Consider the following 21,481-nt stretch of genomic DNA (forward strand, 5'->3'; position numbering starts at 1 on the left):
ATTCTTTCCCTTTTAATACATGAAAGTGAGAACAATAGAAAAAAAATTGCTCACCAGGTTCAATTCCAACTTCCCTAACTTCAGTATGTGGATTAAAATGAGTTAGTTCAATTTAAACTCTGCTCATGTAGATGCCTTTTCTTAATACTCCAATGTCTTCTCTATGAATTCAAATTTGATTCAACTTACAGTATTAACTTCAGTTGGTTAATAAGTGAGAACCTTTAGTTACTAACTTGATCCAGCCTATCGAGTTGAATAGAGATTAGAAACCAGTCCCTTGAAATAAGTAAATACATAATTGGCAAGTGCACAAGTCAAGAGCACTGATCAAAATTAACTACCACTGTTAATTCAGCAGACTAGATGAACAGTGCACTGCACCTAGTTGCATAGGTTTATATCCTCTTTGAGAAAACAGCATGTTGTGATATTAGTTGCTTACTTGGACAAGGTTGTGAATTGCAGTTCTTTGTCTCCACAGCAGCTCCAAGATCATTACAATCTTTACCTCCATTCTTTGGAGCTGGACTCGTACATGTTCTTTCTCTCTGTTGGATTCCACCTCCACAAGTTGTGGAGCACTTCTTCCAAGCACTCCATGGTGTGTAGTTGCCATTTACTTAAAAAAAGGATACAACAAAACAATTATAACAAAGTAATAATCAATTGAGTAACTTAGAAGTTGGGCCATAAAAAAAGGATTTGCTGTCATGTGCACATGCATTTTGGACAGCATCTTGATAATTTCAATTTACCACAGTGACTTAAATTAACTTATTGCAATGAAGAAACACAAATTAGACACAACTCACCAGGTGGCTTAGGAGCTAAATGGGGTGAAAAAGGAGAAAAAAAAATATTATTAGATGTATTAATGTTTCTTACAAATTCCAAAACACATTCAGTACGAATCTGAGTTATCAGTTGGAAAACAAAAAATAAAGAAAAGTGGGCATTGTTTTCGAGGGGAAAAAGCTACATGTACATGTATCTATCGAACACAGAGGCCGGCAATGTACAATTGTAATATGTAATATTTTCCCAACCTTGCTGATTTAAATCATACACAAAATAATTCTTAACTGAGTTTCCCCTTTTTCCCCAGATAATTACTGATTTCTTATTCTTGACCCCTTGTCCAGTATCATTGTTGAGTATGACTATTATAAAGGCTTTTTTGTTTCTCAAAGTTGAAAGAAGCCACACGTATTAAGCGTGAAATCCTAAAAATAAATCAACAGGTTACCAATGAAAGCAAATCTACCTTAGTTTAAACATAATTATTTTAATAACAACAATCTGTAGTTACAATGTACATGTACAATTTACTTGTAATGATTCATAAATTTAATAAAGATTAGATAACAGATCTAAATCTTGAACACTTGAAATGTTAGAAGCAGATGTTATGCAGGCTACTATAGGACTTTACAGTCAAACTAAATGAAGCGTACCCCTCAAGATTGCAAAAATGAACCGATTATTTCAAACTTCAACCCGCTAGTCGATTCAAGAATGCAATAATGAATTGATTATTCGAATATTGAACTCGCTCGTTCGATCCAATAATACGGCTAACGGGTTCCGTTTCCGAAAAATCAATTCACTATTGCATTCTAGAAAAGACCAGTAGGTTTGAAACCTACTAGTCGCAACAGTGAATTGATTCTTCGAAAACGGAAACCGTTAGCCGTATTCTTGGATCGAGCGAGCGAGTTCAATTTCGAATAATCAATTCATTATTGCATTCTTGAAACAACAAGCGGGTTCAAGTTTCAAATAATCAGTTCATTAATGCAGTCTTAAGGGGTACGCTTCACTTAGTTTGGCTGTAATGTCAATGTAATGACAAAGATGATCATGCGCAATTCATCTTTTCAAAAAAAATCTTGTGATCATGGCAAAATGAATAAAAAGAGAAACACTTACTTGTAAAAACAGGAGGTTTGGGAACTGTGGTTACAGGGATTCGTATGGGAGGTTTTGTTGTTCGTTGTATAGGTGGTCTTGTGGTGGCTATGGGTTTTGGTACTGTCACAAGAGGCTGAGTTGTTGAAGTGACTGGAAGTTCTGTTGTGGTAACCGGCAGGGCTGCTGGTGTGGTGGTAGGTGGAGGTGAAATGTTAGAAGCAGATGTTATGCAGGCTACTATAGGACTTTAATGTCAATGTAATGACAAAGATGATCATGCGCAATTCATCTTTTCAAAAAAAATCTTGTGATCATCGCAAAATGAATAAAAAGAGAAACACTTACTTGTAAAAACAGGAGGTTTGGGAGCTGTGGTTACAGGGATTCGTATGGGAGGTTTTGTTGTTCGTTGTATAGGTGGTCTTGTGGTGGCTATGGGTTTTGGTACTGTCACAAGAGGCTGAGTTGTTGAAGTGACTGGAAGTTCCGTTGTGGTAACCGGCGGGGCTGCTGGTGTGGTGGTAGGTGGAGGTGCTACTGTTGTTGTTGTTGTTGTTGTTGATGTTGTTGAGGATTCCATTGGAGGACAAGGTGTTGGGCATTGAGCTGGACATGGCTGTGGCACAGGGCAGCTTGGTGGAATAACACAGGGCACACATGGTGGCTGAGGTTTGCTAGTTGCTATTGTCCCATTATTGCCTCGCATACATTGTGGCCACGATTGTGGCTTAGCGAGGTGAAAACCTGGAAAGGCAACATGTGACAAATAATGACAACCAGTAAGAAGATATCCATTAACATTAAAAGACATTCTCTTTGTTATTCAAATGTGCCAAACATAAGAACCCTTTTGCTCCTAAAGAGTACCACGACACTTGAAAATTATACTCTTTCTGATGCCAGATGATTTTTTCTCATAACCTGAGGGGGTGAAAGGGTTAAATGAGTCTCCCTTTGGCACATAATGTCAATAGATGACGTCACTTGGGTCTTCACTGTACATGTGCATGTACTGGGTTGTCTGCTGCTCGATTAAACGCAAATCTGGGTTAAATACCATGGCAATCTGTTCTGATACTTACAATAAACTATTGCTTCTTCAAGCAACTCAGCCCAGGCAATTAATCATCTCCTGGAATCTTTGAGTAGAAATTAGGACATTTTGGAGTAATCCCCTGCCACCTTCGTTTGCATTCGGAGGTCTGTTCTTTTTGAAGAACGACAGAGTCAAAACAATAGGTGTTATTCTAATGCAAATAAGTGCCAGGGTATTCAGTAGTTGAGGCCATTTTACCTTACGGCTTGTAATCGATTTAACAAGTACGCTTTGGTGGTTTGTAGAGAACGAAAACAGGCTTCGATTTTAAGAGGCTTCTCGAGCGTCTTCAATGCCGCCATTTTACATGAGAAACCGCGTACCTTTAGTTTGCAGGCGTCAAAACTGGCACCTTACAACTGTAAGTATTGTGGTGTTTTCGTTACCTTCACTGTCCTCGCAAAGACAAGCGAGCTTTCTGATTTGGCTCTGTGACAGAGCCGTTGTGTAGATATACACTTCATCCACCGCTCCCATAAGGAATCTGCCGCCCTTGTGACTTCCGATTCCTGCTTTCTCGCCCCAGTCTTGTGCTAGGTATCCAGAACCATTTCCTTGGCTGGCAACCTGTGTGTTGACAAATATTGTGGCCAATCCTGCAAGAAGATTTTTAACTTCGCGTTTAAAATGATTTTAATTACCTTCAAATGTAATTTAACCTACTCATAGCTGCTCTTAAACTAGTAAAAATGCTTTGACATTTTTTTCTAACGTACACGTCAATCGTAAGTCATGTCGTAGGCCTGTCGTAAGCTTGTGTCAAGCGACAAAAATCGTACCGTGTAAATCGGCCCAGTAAGCTACTTTCTTATGGCGTGCAGCAGATGCATCGGTGTGACTAGAATAAGCTGGCGCAGAATCCTTCTATTTGAACAAAAACAGTTTAGCAAAACCGCTCTTTTAACCAAAGCATACTGACCTTCTTTCTTGTCATATGTCCCGGCCAGATGAGTCCACTCATTCGATGGCACAACTGCACGCTCAGTAGTTACGTTGAACACCACGTTGCCATCCAAATCGCGAGTGAACCATCGAACCTTTCCATCGAAGACTTCAAAATGGTAAACTCCTGGTTTTATGGGCCAGCCCTCAGGTACCGCGTCAAATAGCGACTGCCGTCCTGCGTTTGACGTCAATTTTATCCACATAGCGATTGTCACACCAGCACTGGGTTTTGGAAAGAACCTTTTCCCGTCTAGTGATACATTGCCGTTGGAAAATACCCCAACCAATCCGCACGCTTTTGGTAATGCAGCTATCTGTGCGTTTTCTAGTGTACCATTGTTGGTTTCGTCGGAAGTATCCAACACGTTCAGGCCCGAGTATCGATCGAAAGGTAAGTGAAGAGCAATGAGGTCTGCTGCTGGAGGAACCACCGGTGCTTGAGTTGGTGCTTTTGTAGGCGTAGTTGGTGTGACGGGTGGAGGTGTTTGGGAAGGTTTTGGTATTGGCGGCTTGACGACGGGAGGTTGTGGAGGAGAAGGCTTGGGAGCAGGAGTTTTCATCGTTGGTTTGCCTGGTATTGGTTGTGGAGCAACAGCCGGTGATAGTTTGGGAAAAGGTCGAGGTTTGTAGCCCCTTGGTGGACACTTAGACCCAGGTTCATAAGGAACTAGAATCAAAGAGACAAATTAGATCACTGCGAAAAACACTGAAATGTTCACCCATTCCGCAAAACAAACCTGAAGTCAATTCCTTATAGTATGAAACTAAGGATTCATTAGCAGCAAAAAGTCAGAGAGTCCCTATCAGGTGTCGACCCACGGCCGACTCATTCCTTTGAAGTTATTAGACCAACCACTCTTATTTTGGTTAACATATCCTTTTCAAATTTGTGTAAAACTAAAGATGATTTTATTTAGTCGTCGTTTTGAAATGACCTTCAGATACTTGTAATCAGTCTCCTCTTTAAAGGTCTTTAAAGAACTCCAATTCTGGCTCCGAAGTTTCACGTTGCTATTGTTTAAGTTATCAGTTCATAAAAACATCAAGTCGTCATTGAACTCTTCCGATCTGATCGGTGTTTTAAATTTATTAGAGTTCCAGGTAAACATGTGGACCTATCAATTAGCATATTGCCTTCTTGATATACTAGTTACTTGAACTTGTTAATAAGCCCCATGCTGCCCCCATTCTTTGAATAGATGTTGCCAAGCAGCACCTACCTATCAAATGCAGTGACTGTGGGATGACTTGTCGTTGCTGCAGATTCTTCTTGGAAACCAGGTGATCTCTTAACGTTGCAAGAGGATCGGCGACCGGTTTACGAAATGTTATTACGAAGAAAATATTGATGATGTAAGGCGTAGTTGGCACGTAAGGGTTCTTCACTTTTCTGGAAATGAAAAGGGCGAAGGAATTATAAAATTGCCAGCAGGACCCCTGAAAAGCTGAAAGATGTAGTAATTAACAGTGAATATTACCTGATACCAGTAAGATGCGCTGCCAAGAAATCTGGATGGACCCCTTTGTAGACGCTAGTGATCTGTTGATGTGACAAGTAACAAAAACTATATCTTTATCAAGTAAAGGGATACAGTTATGTAGCCTAGCTTACATATAGCCCATAGCAGGCGTGTTCTGGTGAATCAGGAGGCTATTGGTCAAATCAAATCGAATAGGAACAAATCAAATTTTGGTATCCGGAGTATCCGATGGAAACCCTGCTCTTGAAGCAGAGTAGGCAGCCAAAAAACTCAATCCCACATATGAAGCCGACTCCGGGAATCAAACCTGGAAGACAATGATGGACCTGCGCCAACCCTTGCTCCCCGATGATAATGATGATGATGATGATGTTGACCTAGACCATGTTAGGGTAAAAAATGTTTTGTCTTTTTTCCCTTTCGTGTACTGTAAATCTAACAAAACGGGAAGTCGTGAGTGCCGTGGCTGAGCTGTTGAACGTAATTCCATGTCTAAGAAGACGTCACAAACTACTTGGAATCCCATTTGTGATAGAAATGTTTGTGACGTCATCTTAGAGGAGGACTCTTTCTAGCGCAGACTTGGGCCGCATAAATTTTGGTTTCCTTGGGTTTTTCGGCGAATGTAGTGAAAACAGCAAAATATGTTTGCTTTGGGAGAAGAAATTTATCTTAGCAATATTCATAATACTGTGGGACGAAGTATTTAACCTTTGTGTAAGTTACAAAATATGAAGAGGTTAACATGATATGTGCACTTTTCGTCCAGCTTACCCCGGTCACGATCTCCTTGTTGAGTTGTCTCAAATACACCAAGGATTTGTCAGTAAGCTGGGCGTACCACACCTGACCCAGCAGCAGCGACGCGCAAGCTTTCTTGGTGAAGGCTTTAACACAGATAAACAGAAAAGCACTGTCATTGGTTAATCAAATGAATTTTGATGAAAACGTTAACTGTTTTCACAAATTTCGTCAAGGTTTGGTTATCAAGGCACGTGAGTGTAAATAATGGTCGAGAGAGAATGAAATGATCCCACATATTTATATACTGTTTAATGCTTGAGAAGATCTTCGATCTGGGAATCTTTAGGCCAAGTCAAAAAGAAAGGCACTGGCCTCAAAGGCTGAGACCTTATTCTTTCTAAATATATGTGAGTTTCGTAACGATTATGGCGTAAATAACAACCTATACTATCTCCGTCTCTTACGCTGCTCCGCTACATAGGTGTATGCATGGAGATAAGCAAATGCTCAAAATCTTTGTTTCTGGGAAGGAACCATCACAAAGACTGTCCAGTAAATTATATTTTTAGACTACACTCTCACCTGTGGGGAACGTTGGAACAATAACGGTTGTTGATATTGAAGACTGCGTCGTCGGTGTCGTCGGCGTCGTCGGTGTCGTCTGTGTCGTCGGTGTCGTCGGCGTCGTCTGTGTCGTCGGCGTCGTCGGTGTCGTCGGCCTCGTCGGCGTCGTTGGCGTCGTCGGCGTCGTCTTCGTCGTCGGCGTCGTCAACGTCGTCGATGTCGACGGCGGTTGCGGGTTTGGCGTTAGTGTTGTCGTCGGTGGAGTTTGTGGTCCACATCCCTCTTGATTCGGCCCACCTGCTGCGGTTCGGTTGTCGGGACAACATCCATATAACGTAATTACGCAGTAAACGTGGTACATTGGTGGAGGTGTGGGTTGAATATTAGGCGTGGCGGCTGGAGAGGTTTGTGTGGCGTTTGCTGTGGAGAAATCGAAGATTGTTTACGCCTTGTTTGGAATCCATTTCTCTCGAACCTACCCGGATGTACGGTATCGTCTATTGCTGATCGTGAGTGTCTTTATTCTTTTGATCTGAACAAGAACAACTCAAAAAAACGACAGCCAGCATATTAAAACAAAGATTATTAGCGTTTATTGAGTATACAAACCAAAAACAGATGAGACTTGCAAATACCTCGACAGTTTGGTGTCATTCCGTTCACACGCGTTCCAGGAATTTCTTTACCAGTGTTTTGGTTCACACACCAGCAATTCGTCCTTCCACTGGCTGGATAATTGTAACATTGCACCTCTTTGTAAAGTCCAGATGGTTCACAATCGGGAATAAACACATCGGCTGCCCCGATTATTTCAGCTTTTTGCTGATCCTTCAAACATTGACTCTCTACTTCTACTTTCAGAGGTAGCTGAACAAGAGGCTGATTTTCCCGAGGCGGGCAGCCCTCCATATCGGGTCCCTTTGCAAAGGTCACGTTGTCATGACAGCATCCATAAGGGCCCAAATGACAGGTAGGAACTTTTGAGGTATCAACGTGAACTTTACCTAAAAGTGAATAGCATATTAATCATGGAATATTAGTAAGTCATTTCACTTGTGAAAGTGAGAAGGACAGAAATGGGTTGATTTAGGGTTGAAGAAGGTCTACACTATACCACTATAAGCCTGGTTTTTACTAGCGACGCAAGAACAAGCGCAATCATAAAGGCTGGTTTTCACTATCGACGGAGTTGGAGTCGGAGTCGTAATCAGAAGCGCAGAGCGACACGATCTAGTGAAAATCAAACTATCGGAGTAGGAAGAAGAATGCCGATTCCGCTTATGGCTCAGGCGCTTACGATCCAGTGAAAGCAACATTGTTGGAATCGAAAGCAGACGCGGAAGAATAAATCAATCTCAATTCTCGATTCCAAGGGTTGTGATTGGTTGGTTCTTCCGCTTCTGCTTGCGATTCCGACAACCTATAGCTAGTTTTCACTGGATCATAAGCGACGGAGTCATAAGCGGGCTCGGAAGAAAATGGGAACGTTTTGATTCTTCTGACTCCGATTCCGTCGGCTTATGACTCCGCTTACGATTCCGATCTTTGAGATATACAGAGATCCGTAAACACAAGAGATCCAAGAGTTCCAAAATGAGGACCGAGACAAAAGGAAAAAATCTTCGGCTGGCTTCCGAGGGTATTAGTTTAACTGTGTTATATGAGACCGGTGGCATAAGCCACCCTACCCACCCCTAGGGTCATAGAAAAGAACTATGCATATATATGGTGATAAAATCCGGGAGTTTTGGTCCGCCATGTTTTGTAGTGAATGCATTTGTTGTTGCGTTAGCTGATTGCAGAAACTGTATAGATCATGCACTCACGTTAACATAAGAAATATCTGATGAAAACGGCATGCATCCCAGTTCATCCAAGCCGCGAGAAGTACGTTAGATATTAGGTACCTTAAGCAAGGACGACGATAACGGTTACGAGAACGTTATCTAAAAATATTATTATTATTATTTCGAATCCCGTTATTATAATAAATTCGCGATTATTCCAAGTCGTTCGGCATGAAAAGTGTGTATCAACATACTAGAAACAAAATTGGTGTGAACGGCGTGGATGTTTGGAGAGAAAGTTTAAAAACTATCGTCAATAGGCCATTTTACAGTTGTTTGCTCAGCGACCTAGCCTATGAATGGCTGCGAGGCTGCCGGTGACCTTGCATCGATACAGCCCCCACTGCTTTTATCATGTAAATTAGGTTGTTGTAATGCTAATTAGTCCATATTAACATTACAAAACCGTGAAGGTTTGTATTAAAACAGGGTCACCAGCAGCCTCGCTTCCATTCTTAAGCCAGGTAACTTAGATACAACGCCTTCCAAAAAGCCTCAAATGTGACCATTTCACGTCGTTGTCAGAACGAGAACGGCAAAGATATATATCAAAATGTGAAACACACGCGCGGGGCGTGCAGATCTATTGTTTTTTTTTTCTAATTGAACCTATTGTTTTGTGCCGTGCTCGTTGCCGCCGTCGTCTTCCTTGCTTAAGCTCCCGATTATCTAAAGGTGGGCACACACGAGGGGTCATGTTTCAGGGACATGTTGCAGCGACAAAAAGGTGTGTAGTACACACTCAGGCGACTTGCATTAGGGTCGTTTAGTGGGGACATGTAGCAGGGACAAAATAATAACATGTGCACACACATGAAAATTTTGCGGGTACATGGCCCAGGGATATATTGCAGCGACATGTCCCTTCGTGTGAACTGATACTTTTATAATTGTGCAACACCAATTTGGGGGTGATTTTGTCCGGAACGTGTCCCATGAAGACATGTACCCGCAACATTTTTATGTGCGTGCACATGTTGGGATTTTGTCTCTTCTACATGTCCCCGCTACGCGTCCCTGCTACATGTCGCCTTAGTGTGCACTACATAAGTTTTTTTGTCACTGCAACACGTCGCTGCAACATGACCCCTCGTGTCTGCCCACTTTAAAGAAACAGAGAATGCATGATAATTGAATCAGTGGCAGTCAGAAATCAGAGAGTGAGATGAGATCTCAGCCGGTCTCACGATCCTTCAAGATCTTGCTGGATACTCTAGTGAATGAGTTACTGGAGCGCAAGAGTGATCCCGGTGAACACCATCCTTGCTTCCAGCAATCATTGGAGGAACTCTGCCTTGGTTTTTATTTTAGACGCACCGCATTCTGGTTTCGTTCCATCGCTTGTCCTTGTTCCAATGATTTCCTGGCCTGAGATGTCCACGCACCAACACTGTTTGCCGAACAGCTCATTCTCAAAACACTGCAGAGGCACAAAGTTTCCGGCCAAGTCACACAAAGGGACAAATATGTCAGTGATCAAGGGCGACAATGCAATGTCTCTCTCCTTTTGACACTGAGTTTTAACTTTTTCTGCAATTGAAAAAAGTCAAACGATCACATTTAACTCAATAGAGGAAAAGTAAGCATTTAAAATATAGCAATAATAACAACGCGCTGGCTGTTTAGCTATTAGCTGCAGCAGAGAGACAAACTCTCTTGCCACACCGCTATAGCAAATTATAAGCAAAAACTTTAGCAGTCCTGACTCAGCCACACGTGTTTCCCCCTTTTCGGGCTGGGCTTTCCGTTGTCGAATACCCAATATTACTTGTTTAATTGTATTTGGTTCAGCAACACCTCTTTGAAAAGCTGTTTACGTGTATACTTCACGATTGGTACCTTGCATAGGCCTATTTGTTCCGTTTTGTTCCATAGCCATCAGGCCAGTCATTTTATTCTTTGTATTTGTGCTTTGCCTTTGCACCTATTATACTTTTCTTCGTATTATCCAATAAATCAGATAAAATCAAATGAATGAGTCATGCAAACACTACACCTGGTTCTGTATCGTTGACCATGACTTCTATTTCAACTTCAGTAGCTTTTTGATTCCGAGAAGGCTTGCTTTGTCCTAGCTTAGCTTCCTGGTCATGTTGTTTCTCCATTTTGTTTCCCTTCTTGTTCACTGAAGTAGCTGTGCAATCGGGAATCTCTCCGTCAGATGCTCGGGTTCCTTCTATTTCCTGTCCATCTTCGGTAACACACCAGCACTGCTTAGCAAAGCCTTCGTGTTCAAAGCATTGCACATCGGCATAATTGCCGTCTGGTCTGCATTCAGGTACAAATGCGTCATCCATAGTTTTAGCCATTTGCCGTTCCAGCTGGCATGCTGTTTCTGAGAGAATGGGGAACAAGTGACACATGGTACTCCTCATGTCAAATGAGGAAATTAAAACTTGTGGCCGAGGGTAGCGGTAAAGGACCCTTCTGCCGTAATCTAAAATAACCATATATCTTTGGACGAATTTAGCATTGTCAAAACTCTGCTGATACTAAGATAAGTCAACGAACATTTTATATGCACAACTTTGAGGGAGTTTTTTCTCTTTGATTCTCACTCTCTGCAGCCAAGTTGGACGAAAAAATGTTTCAACATTTAGTGCCAAAAATGTCTTTTTGCGTTACAGTGACGGAACCTCATTGCGTTTTCTCTTTTAGGACTGCCTTGTTAATGCATTCTAGGTAAAATTATCATTTCACTTACTGTTGTTGTTGGTTTCCTTCGTTGGAACAGGAGAGGGGACTGACGCCGAGCTTGGAGCGGGGTAAGATGAATAGGAAGCAGGAGAAGGGTAAGAATAGGGTGCATAACCCGGATAAGGAGCAGGGTATGGTGCATAAGAGGGTGCTGGATACGGTGATGGATATGGTGCCGGGTACGGGGACGGGTATGGATAAGGAGCATAAGCTGGATAGGGTGCCGGGGCAGAAGAAGGTCCTTGAGTTGACGCCTGCGTCTGGACCGATGAAATGTAGTCCGCTGCCTGCTGGTTGTATAGTTCAGTGCTGTTTGACAAATAATCGGTGATATTTCCAGTTGTTTTTGTTTGGGACACGCTGAAATCAGCTGTTCCATTAAAAGAGTTTGTTTGGTTTTGCGCATTTTGCTCCCAATTGTAGGTGCTGCTGTTATCAGCAACCTGTCCGTAAGAAGTATATCCAGCACTGGTATTTGCTTGGGACACACCGAACTCAGATGTCCCATTGAAAGAGTTAGTTTGGTTTGGAGCATTTTGCTCCCAAGTGTAGGTGCTGCTGTTTTCAGCAACCTTTCCGTAAGAAGAATATCCATTGTTGCTCCGATTGTCAGACGGAGCTTCCGTGGCGCTCAAAGCATCTTGGCTCGTAAAGTTTGCAGATTGCTGATCATACTGTGATTCGCTTAGATCCGTTTCAGTGTTGTTGTAGGTATTTGACGACACTTCCGTACTTCTATATAGTGCCACTGGCCCTTCGGTGTTATTGAGTGACATTGATGATACTTCAGAGCTATTATATGAAGTTCCTGGCCATGCAGAGTTATATGACGATGTTGGTGAATTATCAGTTTTGTTTTCGGACGCCGGAAATACATTCCCCATATCGATCTGTTGCTGTTGTTGTTGCTGTTGTGAATCTAAGTTATAAGCAGTCGTGTTTTCACTCGAATCATTAGACGAAGTCAGCTGCGTGGAATCATAAAAATAGTTATTGCTATCAGTATTTCCCTGATCATTGAATGCTTGATCGTAGGCCGTTGCTATTTGCTCTTGTCCCGTCTCTGTCCCATAAGCCGTCGATGAAATGCCGTTATTCGCTGGATTTGACCCGTATTCACTGTCCTTGTAAGAGCTTGGGTCATACAAAGCTGATCTCTGCCTCCTCGTATTTGATTCCTTTAGTGGACGTGGAATGTAGGAGTACTCCGCGGGATTGACATCTATGGTGAGTGTTCGATCCTCTGCAGATAAATTCAAAGGTGGTCTGAAGTCGAGCTCCCTCTATACGATAACTTTTAAGGGGGAGCCGGAGCCCATCTGGAGCGTGCAACCTCCATACAGCGTCTGTGAAACGGCGTTTTCACGAGTAGGTTTGTTTTTAGACTAGCCCTTCCCGCGAATTAGGTCAAAAAACAAAGGCAGTTCCGGTTCGGTGACCCTATGACGTCAGCTTAATCTCTTGTAATTGGTCATCGGGCTCCTGTGGGAGTCTCATTCGCGGGAAATTCAATCTAAAAATAAATCGGTCTGTGAAAACGCCGTTACACGAACACGGTAGAGTTGTAGGCTCCGGGTCATGGGTTCCTGGGGGGAGACGTTATAACCAATTAAATTGTTCTAACTTACGGCCCTCGATCTCGATCTTTCCAATTTCCTATCTAAAGACCCTCCAAAGGACTGATTTTGAGTCATGATGCCGAAAAATCATTTTCATCTATCACAAGACTGTGACTCACTTACATGCAAAGGAGCTCAAGATGACCTGGTCTCTAACACTGAGGCCTCAAAGGGCATGGAGTAAATACCATGGGAGACAGGTGTCTCACCATGTCTGAATGATTGAATTAATATACAGGTTATGATCTTTTAAGTAATCCCCATACCAATGTTTGTGAACTTAATTATTACCTGGTCTATGATTGTATTCTTTTACATTGTCGAATAAGACTACTTCATCTCGTTTGACTTGCTTATGAGTCGCAGAAGCTGGTTTATATCCTAAACACAGAAAAAAATCAGATACATTTAGCTATATATATAGTATAGTCATAACTGGGGTATAAAACTAGATGGGATGCTGGTATATCGCAGGAATATCTTTAGTTATCCATTCAATGTCTCCATTACCGAACTAAAAAAAGAAAAACCCTTCCCTGTTCCAAATGAGTCCGCGAGAAGACCAAAACACTTTATTCGATTGAGGGTCTGATCTTAATTTTCCGTTATCATTTCCAAGATGGCAATTGTCTGAATTGTGGACAGAATAAAATTAAAAAGGTCCCCCTCCCCCTCCTCACCCCCTCCCCACCCCTCAATCCCAAACATGGATGAATCTGATGCACAAGGATCAAACAAGCCATTTTTCTATCCTCATAATATCCTTTAAGTGGCCGGGGAACTGTTTCATATTTTCCCCGGTTTATTTTTACAAAGGTTATTGGTTAAGAGCGTTTGATTTCCATGTTGATATCCCGCTTTAAACAATACCTGGAGTCTGTTCAGTGCTTTGGATCTCAAGCAGAGCAAGAGAAAAAGAGGTTTTTATATTTACTTGCAGTTCTTTCAATGAACGGCCTCACAACTTCAAGCTTTGAATGACGTGTTCTTTGCGGCAACTGAGCATGGCTTATCGAACATATTTGACCTTGAAATTCTTCAGTCCAACAGGTTAAACGTTACCGCAACAGCACCACTTTTACGAATCACCCCTCAGGCAGATCAGAGATAAATTATCGCTATGTAATTACATTCACGCTCACCTGTATCGTAAACAGAATTACTCCAGTGACCACCACAAAAGGAATCCCTTTTGCTCTTACATTCACTGGAACACTTGTCTTGCGAAAGTTCACCGTATCTTCCGTAAGTATTACCACAGAAACAGAGATACGAAAATTGCAGACCAGCGTATTTAAATTCTAACTCTTTGCATTTATGAACACAGATTCTAGCGTTTAACTCCGGCGCATGCACTCTTTGCGGCAGGTCCCTGGGGTCGCTATCTTTGAAACATCCTATGTGATGCAGGCGATGATCTGTGGAGAACGAAAGCATTTCATGAGCGTCCCACTCGAGGTAAAGCATCAAGTTTCTTAATCATAGAGAATATAATTTTCCAAGGTCCGTAATTTTTAATACCTTTTGGTCTCTTCGTCCATGATGTCGGAAGAATCGTCAACACGAAAAGGACCCAAGCGAGTCGCATTATATCAGACCCGCCCTAGTGTTTCAGAACCTTGATTTCTCCGTTTCTGCTTAAGAGTCTGGGGAAAGTAAAAAAATAAAATAAAATAGCCATGTTAGCTTACCACAAAGTTGCGAATATGTCGCAAATTCACTGTTCTCAGTGTCAAACATTTTAAAGTTTGCAGCGTATTTCGTTGCTTAAACCTGGGTGGAGAGAGGCAACGTGATAGTTAAGTGTCTTGCCCAAGTACACAATACAACGTCCCCGGCCAGGACCCGAATCCGGACCACTCGATCCGGCGTCGAGCGCACTAACCATGAAAGACACATGTATATATGAACTGGGAAGAAACATTTTAAGATCTCATGTCTTTCATATACATAGTCCTCACTAACAATTTAAATTTAATGCGTTATTCACGATCACTTTTTACATTAAGTGTGATAGCACCGAGTTACATGTGAAACACTCCAGTCGTTCCATTCTCTCCAGGGAAGTCAGGATGGCTTGGTGGTCATCAACGAGGCCTCCAACCTCTGAGACCGAGGTTTAACCCTGAGGTCGCATATGGGGTGAGTTTCAGTCGATCTCAATCTGGCTGCGAGGGTTTTTATCCGGTTACTCCAGTTTTCCTTCCTCCTCAAACTCGACTCCCAGACAATTACATCTGGCTGGGTCTGCGGTGCTTCGAGATCACACATGGATTATATGGCGGCCGCCGCGCGGCGCCTTCACACGCATTCTATCCCATCCCGTTGAGCCGGTTGGTCCTCAAAAGCCCTTGTAGGGAGCGGTCAACTGAGCACATTTACATTTACAATGCGTAGGACCTTTTTCGGCTCGATTTAGAATATAAAAAAAATTCTCTATATGATCAAAGACGACTAACGTCATTTCAAGTTAGGAATTATTGTCAATATCTTTGCCCAATATTAAAAGCGGACCAAATTAGCTAACCCTGGACCGGAGAACGCGATGAAAAATTTGACTGCAGCTCTTAAAAGTCTTCTCCTGTATTAAGAAAAATCTTGTACTATTCGAGATGCTCTGGTCAAATGAAGCACTGTCACTCAAGGCAAGGCAAACATTCCTACGTTGACCTCGATATGTGGGCGCGCTTTACCACTAACCCAAGACCACAGAAACACGCCTCTACATTTTGTGTAAGAAACTGAATTTGAATCATTCCGACTGGGGGCCCGAACTGCGGTAAAAGTACTCTCCGCGCCAGAAGTAGATTGTTCGACAACTAAAATACAAATGAGAGACTTTCTATTTCAAAAAAGTTTGAAACAAGTAGATTGGCTGCAATGAAGGTCCTGCCCTTTAAACGGCTGGAAGAACATCGTAATTTATATTTGAAATCATGACAAATGATCCGCTTGACTGAACTTGAGACTGTGTAGTAAAATCCACTCGTCCGAGAAATAATAAAACAACGCAAGTTTCTACACTGTATCTGGCTATACCCAAGAGATAGACCCCGAAGGGTATGACATACAATTTCCAAAAAAGAACTGTTTTTCGAAGGTTTCAATACTCTGAAACAAGTATTCTCTTCAATCTGTTTCTCACATCGATCAACCCTGACTATGTACTCTCTTAATTAAAGTGTATGTCAAGTCTTGAATATGTGAAAACAAATCAGTAACTACTTGGATACGCTCTAAAAATTAAAATCCGTATGTAGCTGGTGGAAATAATGTCAATTGTAAGAATGCTGTACTATGAAATCTCATTTACTTGACACTCTGCATAAGGCGCATTTGCCATTTAAGCGTAAAAGGTTTCCAAAAAAATAAACATGGACTCATTTCTATCTTTAAAATGGAGTTTTTGTCATGTCATGGTAAAAGTTCGATTTAAATTTACAACCTAGCGATATACTTTACAACAAAGAGACTTGGTGATCATATTATGTGTAGAAAACGTCAAAAGAGGGGACCTAAATAAAGCTTTAAATTTTCGCTAACTTAAGTACCAACCTCTCCAAAAGAAGATCTAACCAAAACCTCGCTAGCGCTCTTAATTTTCGCTGGATTTTCTACTGACGTTAATTCTTGCAAACGATATTTTTTTTACTGGATCCATAGCAGAATCGCTGTCATGAAAAAACTCTTTGAATTATATTCAACCTATTTACGAATTAATGAGATGCGAGGAACACTGACATGGCGGGTTGCCTATTCTTGGTGCTACCTGCCTCAAAAAACAAGAAAGTTTTCTTCTTCGTTTCTATCATCAAGTACGGATTATATACATTAACAAGCTGAACGTTAGTTCATAGTTTATCACATTTGTCGAAATCTCGAAATCTGTGTTTACAGACCAAGTTGTTGTATCAAATTTAATGCGTACCAAAATTAGTTTCTTCCTTGATCAAACATCCATAACACAGAATTTGAAAGACGCATTGGTTCCGTTTCTATCGGCGGTAGTGAAGATAGGAAATATAATTTAGCTTGTTTAGCGATTCAAACTGAGTTCACAGACTAACTTGATCCACTTAAGGTACTGTGATACAAAATGAATCGAAAGAAAGAAGAAAATAAATGAATCAGACCTTCACCTCATTTAACTTCACCCAAAGAGTTGAAACTATGCAGTTGAGTTACATGCGATAAGTACCCCAAGTAAGACCAAATCTCGATTGAGAAATGTTATTTGGCAATCGACAAGCAGAGGAATGGAATCTTTGGCGCTACTTTAGTTGGACGTTCTGTTCCATATTTGACTCTTTCTGTTTTTATTCTGTTGAAAGTGACCAGTCTATCAACTTGGACAAAATGGCGGATGAAACTCTCCTCCGAGTACAGTTCGTATAAGCAAGATATAATAATTTGATGCAACCAGGCTATTCAATTATGATAGGAAGCTGCATCTTCAACAACTCAATAACCACGATGTTCCACGAAGCTAGACGGGAGTCCTGTCTAGGGTCATTCATAATTTTGGCAAATAATTCAATTCTAGAAATGAATTGTTTACAAACTGCAGTTAACATTGATACGAACTCGACGTCTTTCTTCCCATTACACCATTTTTAGTTTTAAATTTATACGTAAATTTGTAAAATATATCATGGTCGCGAAAATAGCTTACCATTTTGATGCTGTCTGATTTCATTCAAATCAAATTATGAGTTGTACCATATTACACAATAGATGATCTACAAACATTGGATTTCTCCTACCTCTGTTCTGTTAAAACACCAATCTTTGACTTGAACAAAATTCCAGTTTTTGGGAATATGTAACCTTTCCCTATTTCGCTTTTTCAGTTCACGTCATTTGAAATCAGCTATGTTTCCATGTTTTCACTTAATTCGCGGTCTCGTCTTCACTTCTTTGGCAATTTCCCTTTACCAACAAAAGAAATTCAATATTAATGATTGCTTCGACGAGCTTCGGTTGCCATTTTCACGCAGGACTGAATTAAACATTCATATAGCTGACCAGTGAAAACTCCGAGACCATGGTAAAAAACCTGCCCCCACCTACTTTGTATTATTAGAAACAAAAACAACTACAAAAAAACACGTAATTGGAAATCAATGGAAATGATTGCTCTCTTGTTGACATTATCTCTATGGAGTTTACATAAATCAACGCCTTTCAAAAACCAACATTTATATCTCAAGAAACACTTGTAGCATCGTAAGATAACACTATCAGTGGACCTACAACTAGTTCCTTCATATTTTTGTTCGCGGCGAATCGCAATTTTCCGTTTGAAAGGGAGTGTAAATCAACATGATTATGGTTCACTGAATCATAAACAAACTTAACACTTGGTCTTTTGAACCGAAACTCCTTCATAATTTTCTGTGGCAAGACACGTGTAACAAAAACAGTAAAGCTCTCATCCCCTCATTCTTCTGTTTATAGATACAACCAGTTTGATTTATCAAGAGAGAGGGCAGGGTTTCTAATGACCTATAATGAAACGGTCGAAGAAAATTATTTGGTGGAACATGGTTAACGCCTCACTAGTCGATATGGCATACAGACTCACAAAATAACGTCGCTTCAGTTGTCACGTAATCAACCGTTAAATCATCCAATGACAGATGAAGAAACAACTACTCTATGTCAGGTTTGCTGAGTTTTTCGCATTTTTGATATTCCGATTTTTTTTCCCTTCAATAAGACCGTTCTTCCCAAGTCATAGATTAGCATTGATTACATCACTATGAGACTTTCATTAGGATAATGATTACATTTATTGATAGAAGGTGCAAACGTTACGGCCTTCCGGAAATATTGGCTCTAGTCGCTACTGAGAACCTCTGTGAACGCCAAATTGAACAAATTACTATCCCCTTTGAACGTCTCAGCATCTTCTGTAAGACTTTTGATGACATCGCTTTCCCCAGTCCCTGTGTCTTTTAAATAACCCATAAAACTAAGGAACTGGCAACTATTCTGCTTTCCACTCCACTTAATATTACCTGGTTTGTTTTCACTTTAATTCTGGGCCTGCTTCATTTACCTCTTAGCTATTTGTTTTGGGTGGTCACTGAAATGGATTCGATAAGGTCAGGTGGGTCTATCTATGACAAAAAAAAAACATGACAAACAACTTCCGGGCCAACATGGAGACGATAACCTGTAGTTCTGAGTGCCTAGGTACTTCTTCAGTATATCATTCGTAGTGTTAAGTACTAATCTGCACTATTTAAGCTTAAGGACGGTGCCTACTATTGTTATTGCACATACGTTCTGCACTTCTCCAGATACTCGGATTTCCTATCCGTAGTGCTTGCTAATGCAGGGATATTTTTAAAACTATTCGGAGACAGCAGAACTTAGCAACTGCTCTTGCTATCCAAAAAGAAAATCAGGGGTAGCCATGCATTTTTCAGAGATAATTAAGCTTTAATGTGGAAAGGAACGCCATACGTTGCTTTGTATTTTAAAGCTCTTTACTAGTATTGTTGAATAATTATCTTTGAAAAATACATGGTTACCCCCAATTTTCTTTTTGGATTTTAATACCACTTGTTGAGATCTGCTTTTCCCGCATATTCCTACAACCGCGCAAAAATACCTTTGAATTGGTAGGCACCGTCGACCTTAATGTTCGAGAATGGATTGTTATCAACGACCGTCGAGGGTGACATTTTACACGTACCGTATTCAGGCCTCAACAGTCCAACGCAAGGTTACGTATTCGCCATAAAGTGTCCCACCGGAATGAGGCAGGTACATTCTAGTTTCGACCAAGTTGATTTGTAAAAGGTTAAGTGCTCAACGACAACCACAAGCAAACGAGAACATTTTTCAGGAATGAGTCGTATAAACGGCGTTTACATTTTAAATATACAGTAGGAGCTCATAGGTAGGAACCCACAACTCCTGAATACTGCAACAGGTCTGTGGAACGGTATTTCCACATGGTTCATATGAGTAGAAAACTAGTCTGTTGAAATGTAAGTGCTACTCGGCCAACGTTTGCAAAAACGAAACCCTTCCTTGTGCTTGTACATATTCATTTGCGTGACATTGACATCTTAAATTCCCACGATTACCTCCTGTCAAACTTTGTAGCTCAGTCGGTAGAACTGCGGTAATTTAACGGGAAGGTCGTGAGTTCAATTCCCACCTTGATCAGAGTTCTTCTCTGTCCTTTTGTGGTGCGACTTCCATTCGTAGGGCTAACGCCCACATGATTCATGAGGGTAGAAAACTAGCACTTCACATCACCCTCTAATAGTCAAGCTATTTTAAGACGAGTTCACTTAAGGACGGTGCCTTCTATTGTTATTGTGCATACGGTCTGCGCACATGATCTCAACATACTGGGGTTTCCTATTGGTGGTGCTTACTAACTCAGGGGTATTTTTGCGCGGTTTGAAAGTATGCGGAGAAAGCAGAACTTAGCAAGTGTTCTTGGTATCCAAAAGGAAAATTAGGGGTAACCACGCATTTTTCAGAGATAATTAACTTTAAGCCTCAGTTTGGGAAAGAACGTAATACATTGCTTTGTGCTTTGAAGCTTTTTACAAATATTGTTGATTAATTATCTTTGAAAAATGCGTGGTTATCGCCAATTTTCTTTTTTGGATTTCAATAACACTTGTTAAGATCTGATTTTCCCGCATAGCCAATAAACCTCTCAAAAATACCTTTTAATTAGTAGGCAATCGTCCTTAAATGTGATTTGGCTGGCACAAGTAACAGTGAACATTCTTAATCGCATGTGTAATAATTTCTTATGCAAGACTTGTGATTAGCTGGAAAGGTCTGGTTTCGTGGGAAAATCAATCAAATAATAACTCCGGGTCTGTAAAAACGCCGCTCCAATACAATGAAGTTTTAGGCTTCTAGTCATGCATATGGGCTTCTGACATAGGTAATAAGAAAATTAAGAGTCACGAGCCTAAGTTCGTTTTTTGCAATGGACGGCTACGAGATGTACACTGAAATCAAAAAACACACTTGCAAAGAGAGCGGACTTGAACTATTGTCCATTAAGAGAATGATCTTTTAATGCGGCGGCCGTTGCCCTTACTGAGCGAAATAGCACGTGCAAAGAGCAGCCATTGTTACCACAGTTTCTCTCACAGGTAAGTGCTTTTACCATCCACTTTGTTTGTCTGCTTGCGTGCATAAGCCCGATTATGACATGACGTCGAAGGAATGGAAAGAGTTAAAACAAACGAATGATGCCCAACATGCACAGGATCTACAATGCTGAATTATTTTTCTTGATTAAAAATTAAAGACTTTTAGGAAACGAAAAGTTATTAGAAAGTATCCGCTATTTACTCTGTCTAAAGCCTCTCATTGCAAATTGCCGGTGAGCACTGAATTTTCTTGAATCCTCATGCCAAATTGTTCTGAATTAAACAATTTCATTCCAAAGTCTCAAAGGGTTATAATGAGGGTGTCACTTGCGTCGATGAAGACGAGTGTGTAAAAAATCGGGGGAAGAAGGACACTATTTGCTTCCACGATTTAATTTCGATAAAAATTATAATCATCAGGACTATATGCCATCAA

The 21,481-nt window shown here is 41.0% G+C and overlaps 3 protein-coding genes across 3 annotated transcripts in view; all 3 read right to left on the reverse strand.

Annotated features, from left to right (window-relative positions):
* The window catches only part of LOC138021748 (uncharacterized), a 98,763-nt gene extending 94,423 nt beyond the window's left edge, over positions 1-4,340 (reverse strand). The window contains exons 1-5 of the mRNA XM_068868739.1: positions 3,930-4,340; positions 3,397-3,606; positions 2,260-2,658; positions 816-830; positions 446-622 (exon numbers count right to left, since the gene is read on the reverse strand). Coding sequence (XP_068724840.1) covers positions 446-622; positions 816-830; positions 2,260-2,658; positions 3,397-3,606; positions 3,930-4,158 — 1,030 coding nt within the window. The 5' untranslated portion in view covers positions 4,159-4,340. The remainder of the gene's footprint in view (positions 1-445; positions 623-815; positions 831-2,259; positions 2,659-3,396; positions 3,607-3,929) is intronic.
* Positions 4,341-5,429: 1,089 nt separating this feature from the next.
* LOC138021051 (uncharacterized) lies at positions 5,430-10,900 on the reverse strand. The gene is made up of 6 exons (XM_068867927.1): positions 10,588-10,900; positions 9,909-10,121; positions 7,380-7,748; positions 6,763-7,164; positions 6,211-6,323; positions 5,430-5,495 (listed from the first exon to the last, which is right to left on the reverse strand). Exons 1-6 carry the CDS (start codon positions 10,898-10,900, stop codon positions 5,430-5,432), a joined length of 1,476 nt encoding a protein of 491 aa, XP_068724028.1.
* A 387-nt stretch (positions 10,901-11,287) lies between these two features.
* Positions 11,288-14,495, reverse strand: LOC138021052 (probable ATP-dependent RNA helicase ddx17). The gene is made up of 4 exons (XM_068867928.1): positions 14,429-14,495; positions 14,050-14,325; positions 13,199-13,288; positions 11,288-12,531 (listed from the first exon to the last, which is right to left on the reverse strand). Exons 1-4 carry the CDS (start codon positions 14,493-14,495, stop codon positions 11,288-11,290), a joined length of 1,677 nt encoding a protein of 558 aa, XP_068724029.1.
* Positions 14,496-21,481: the final 6,986 nt, after the last annotated feature.

Source organism: Montipora capricornis, chromosome 10 (assembly GCF_036669925.1).
Source record: "Montipora capricornis isolate CH-2021 chromosome 10, ASM3666992v2, whole genome shotgun sequence".
NCBI classification, from domain to species: Eukaryota; Metazoa; Cnidaria; class Anthozoa; order Scleractinia; family Acroporidae; genus Montipora; species Montipora capricornis.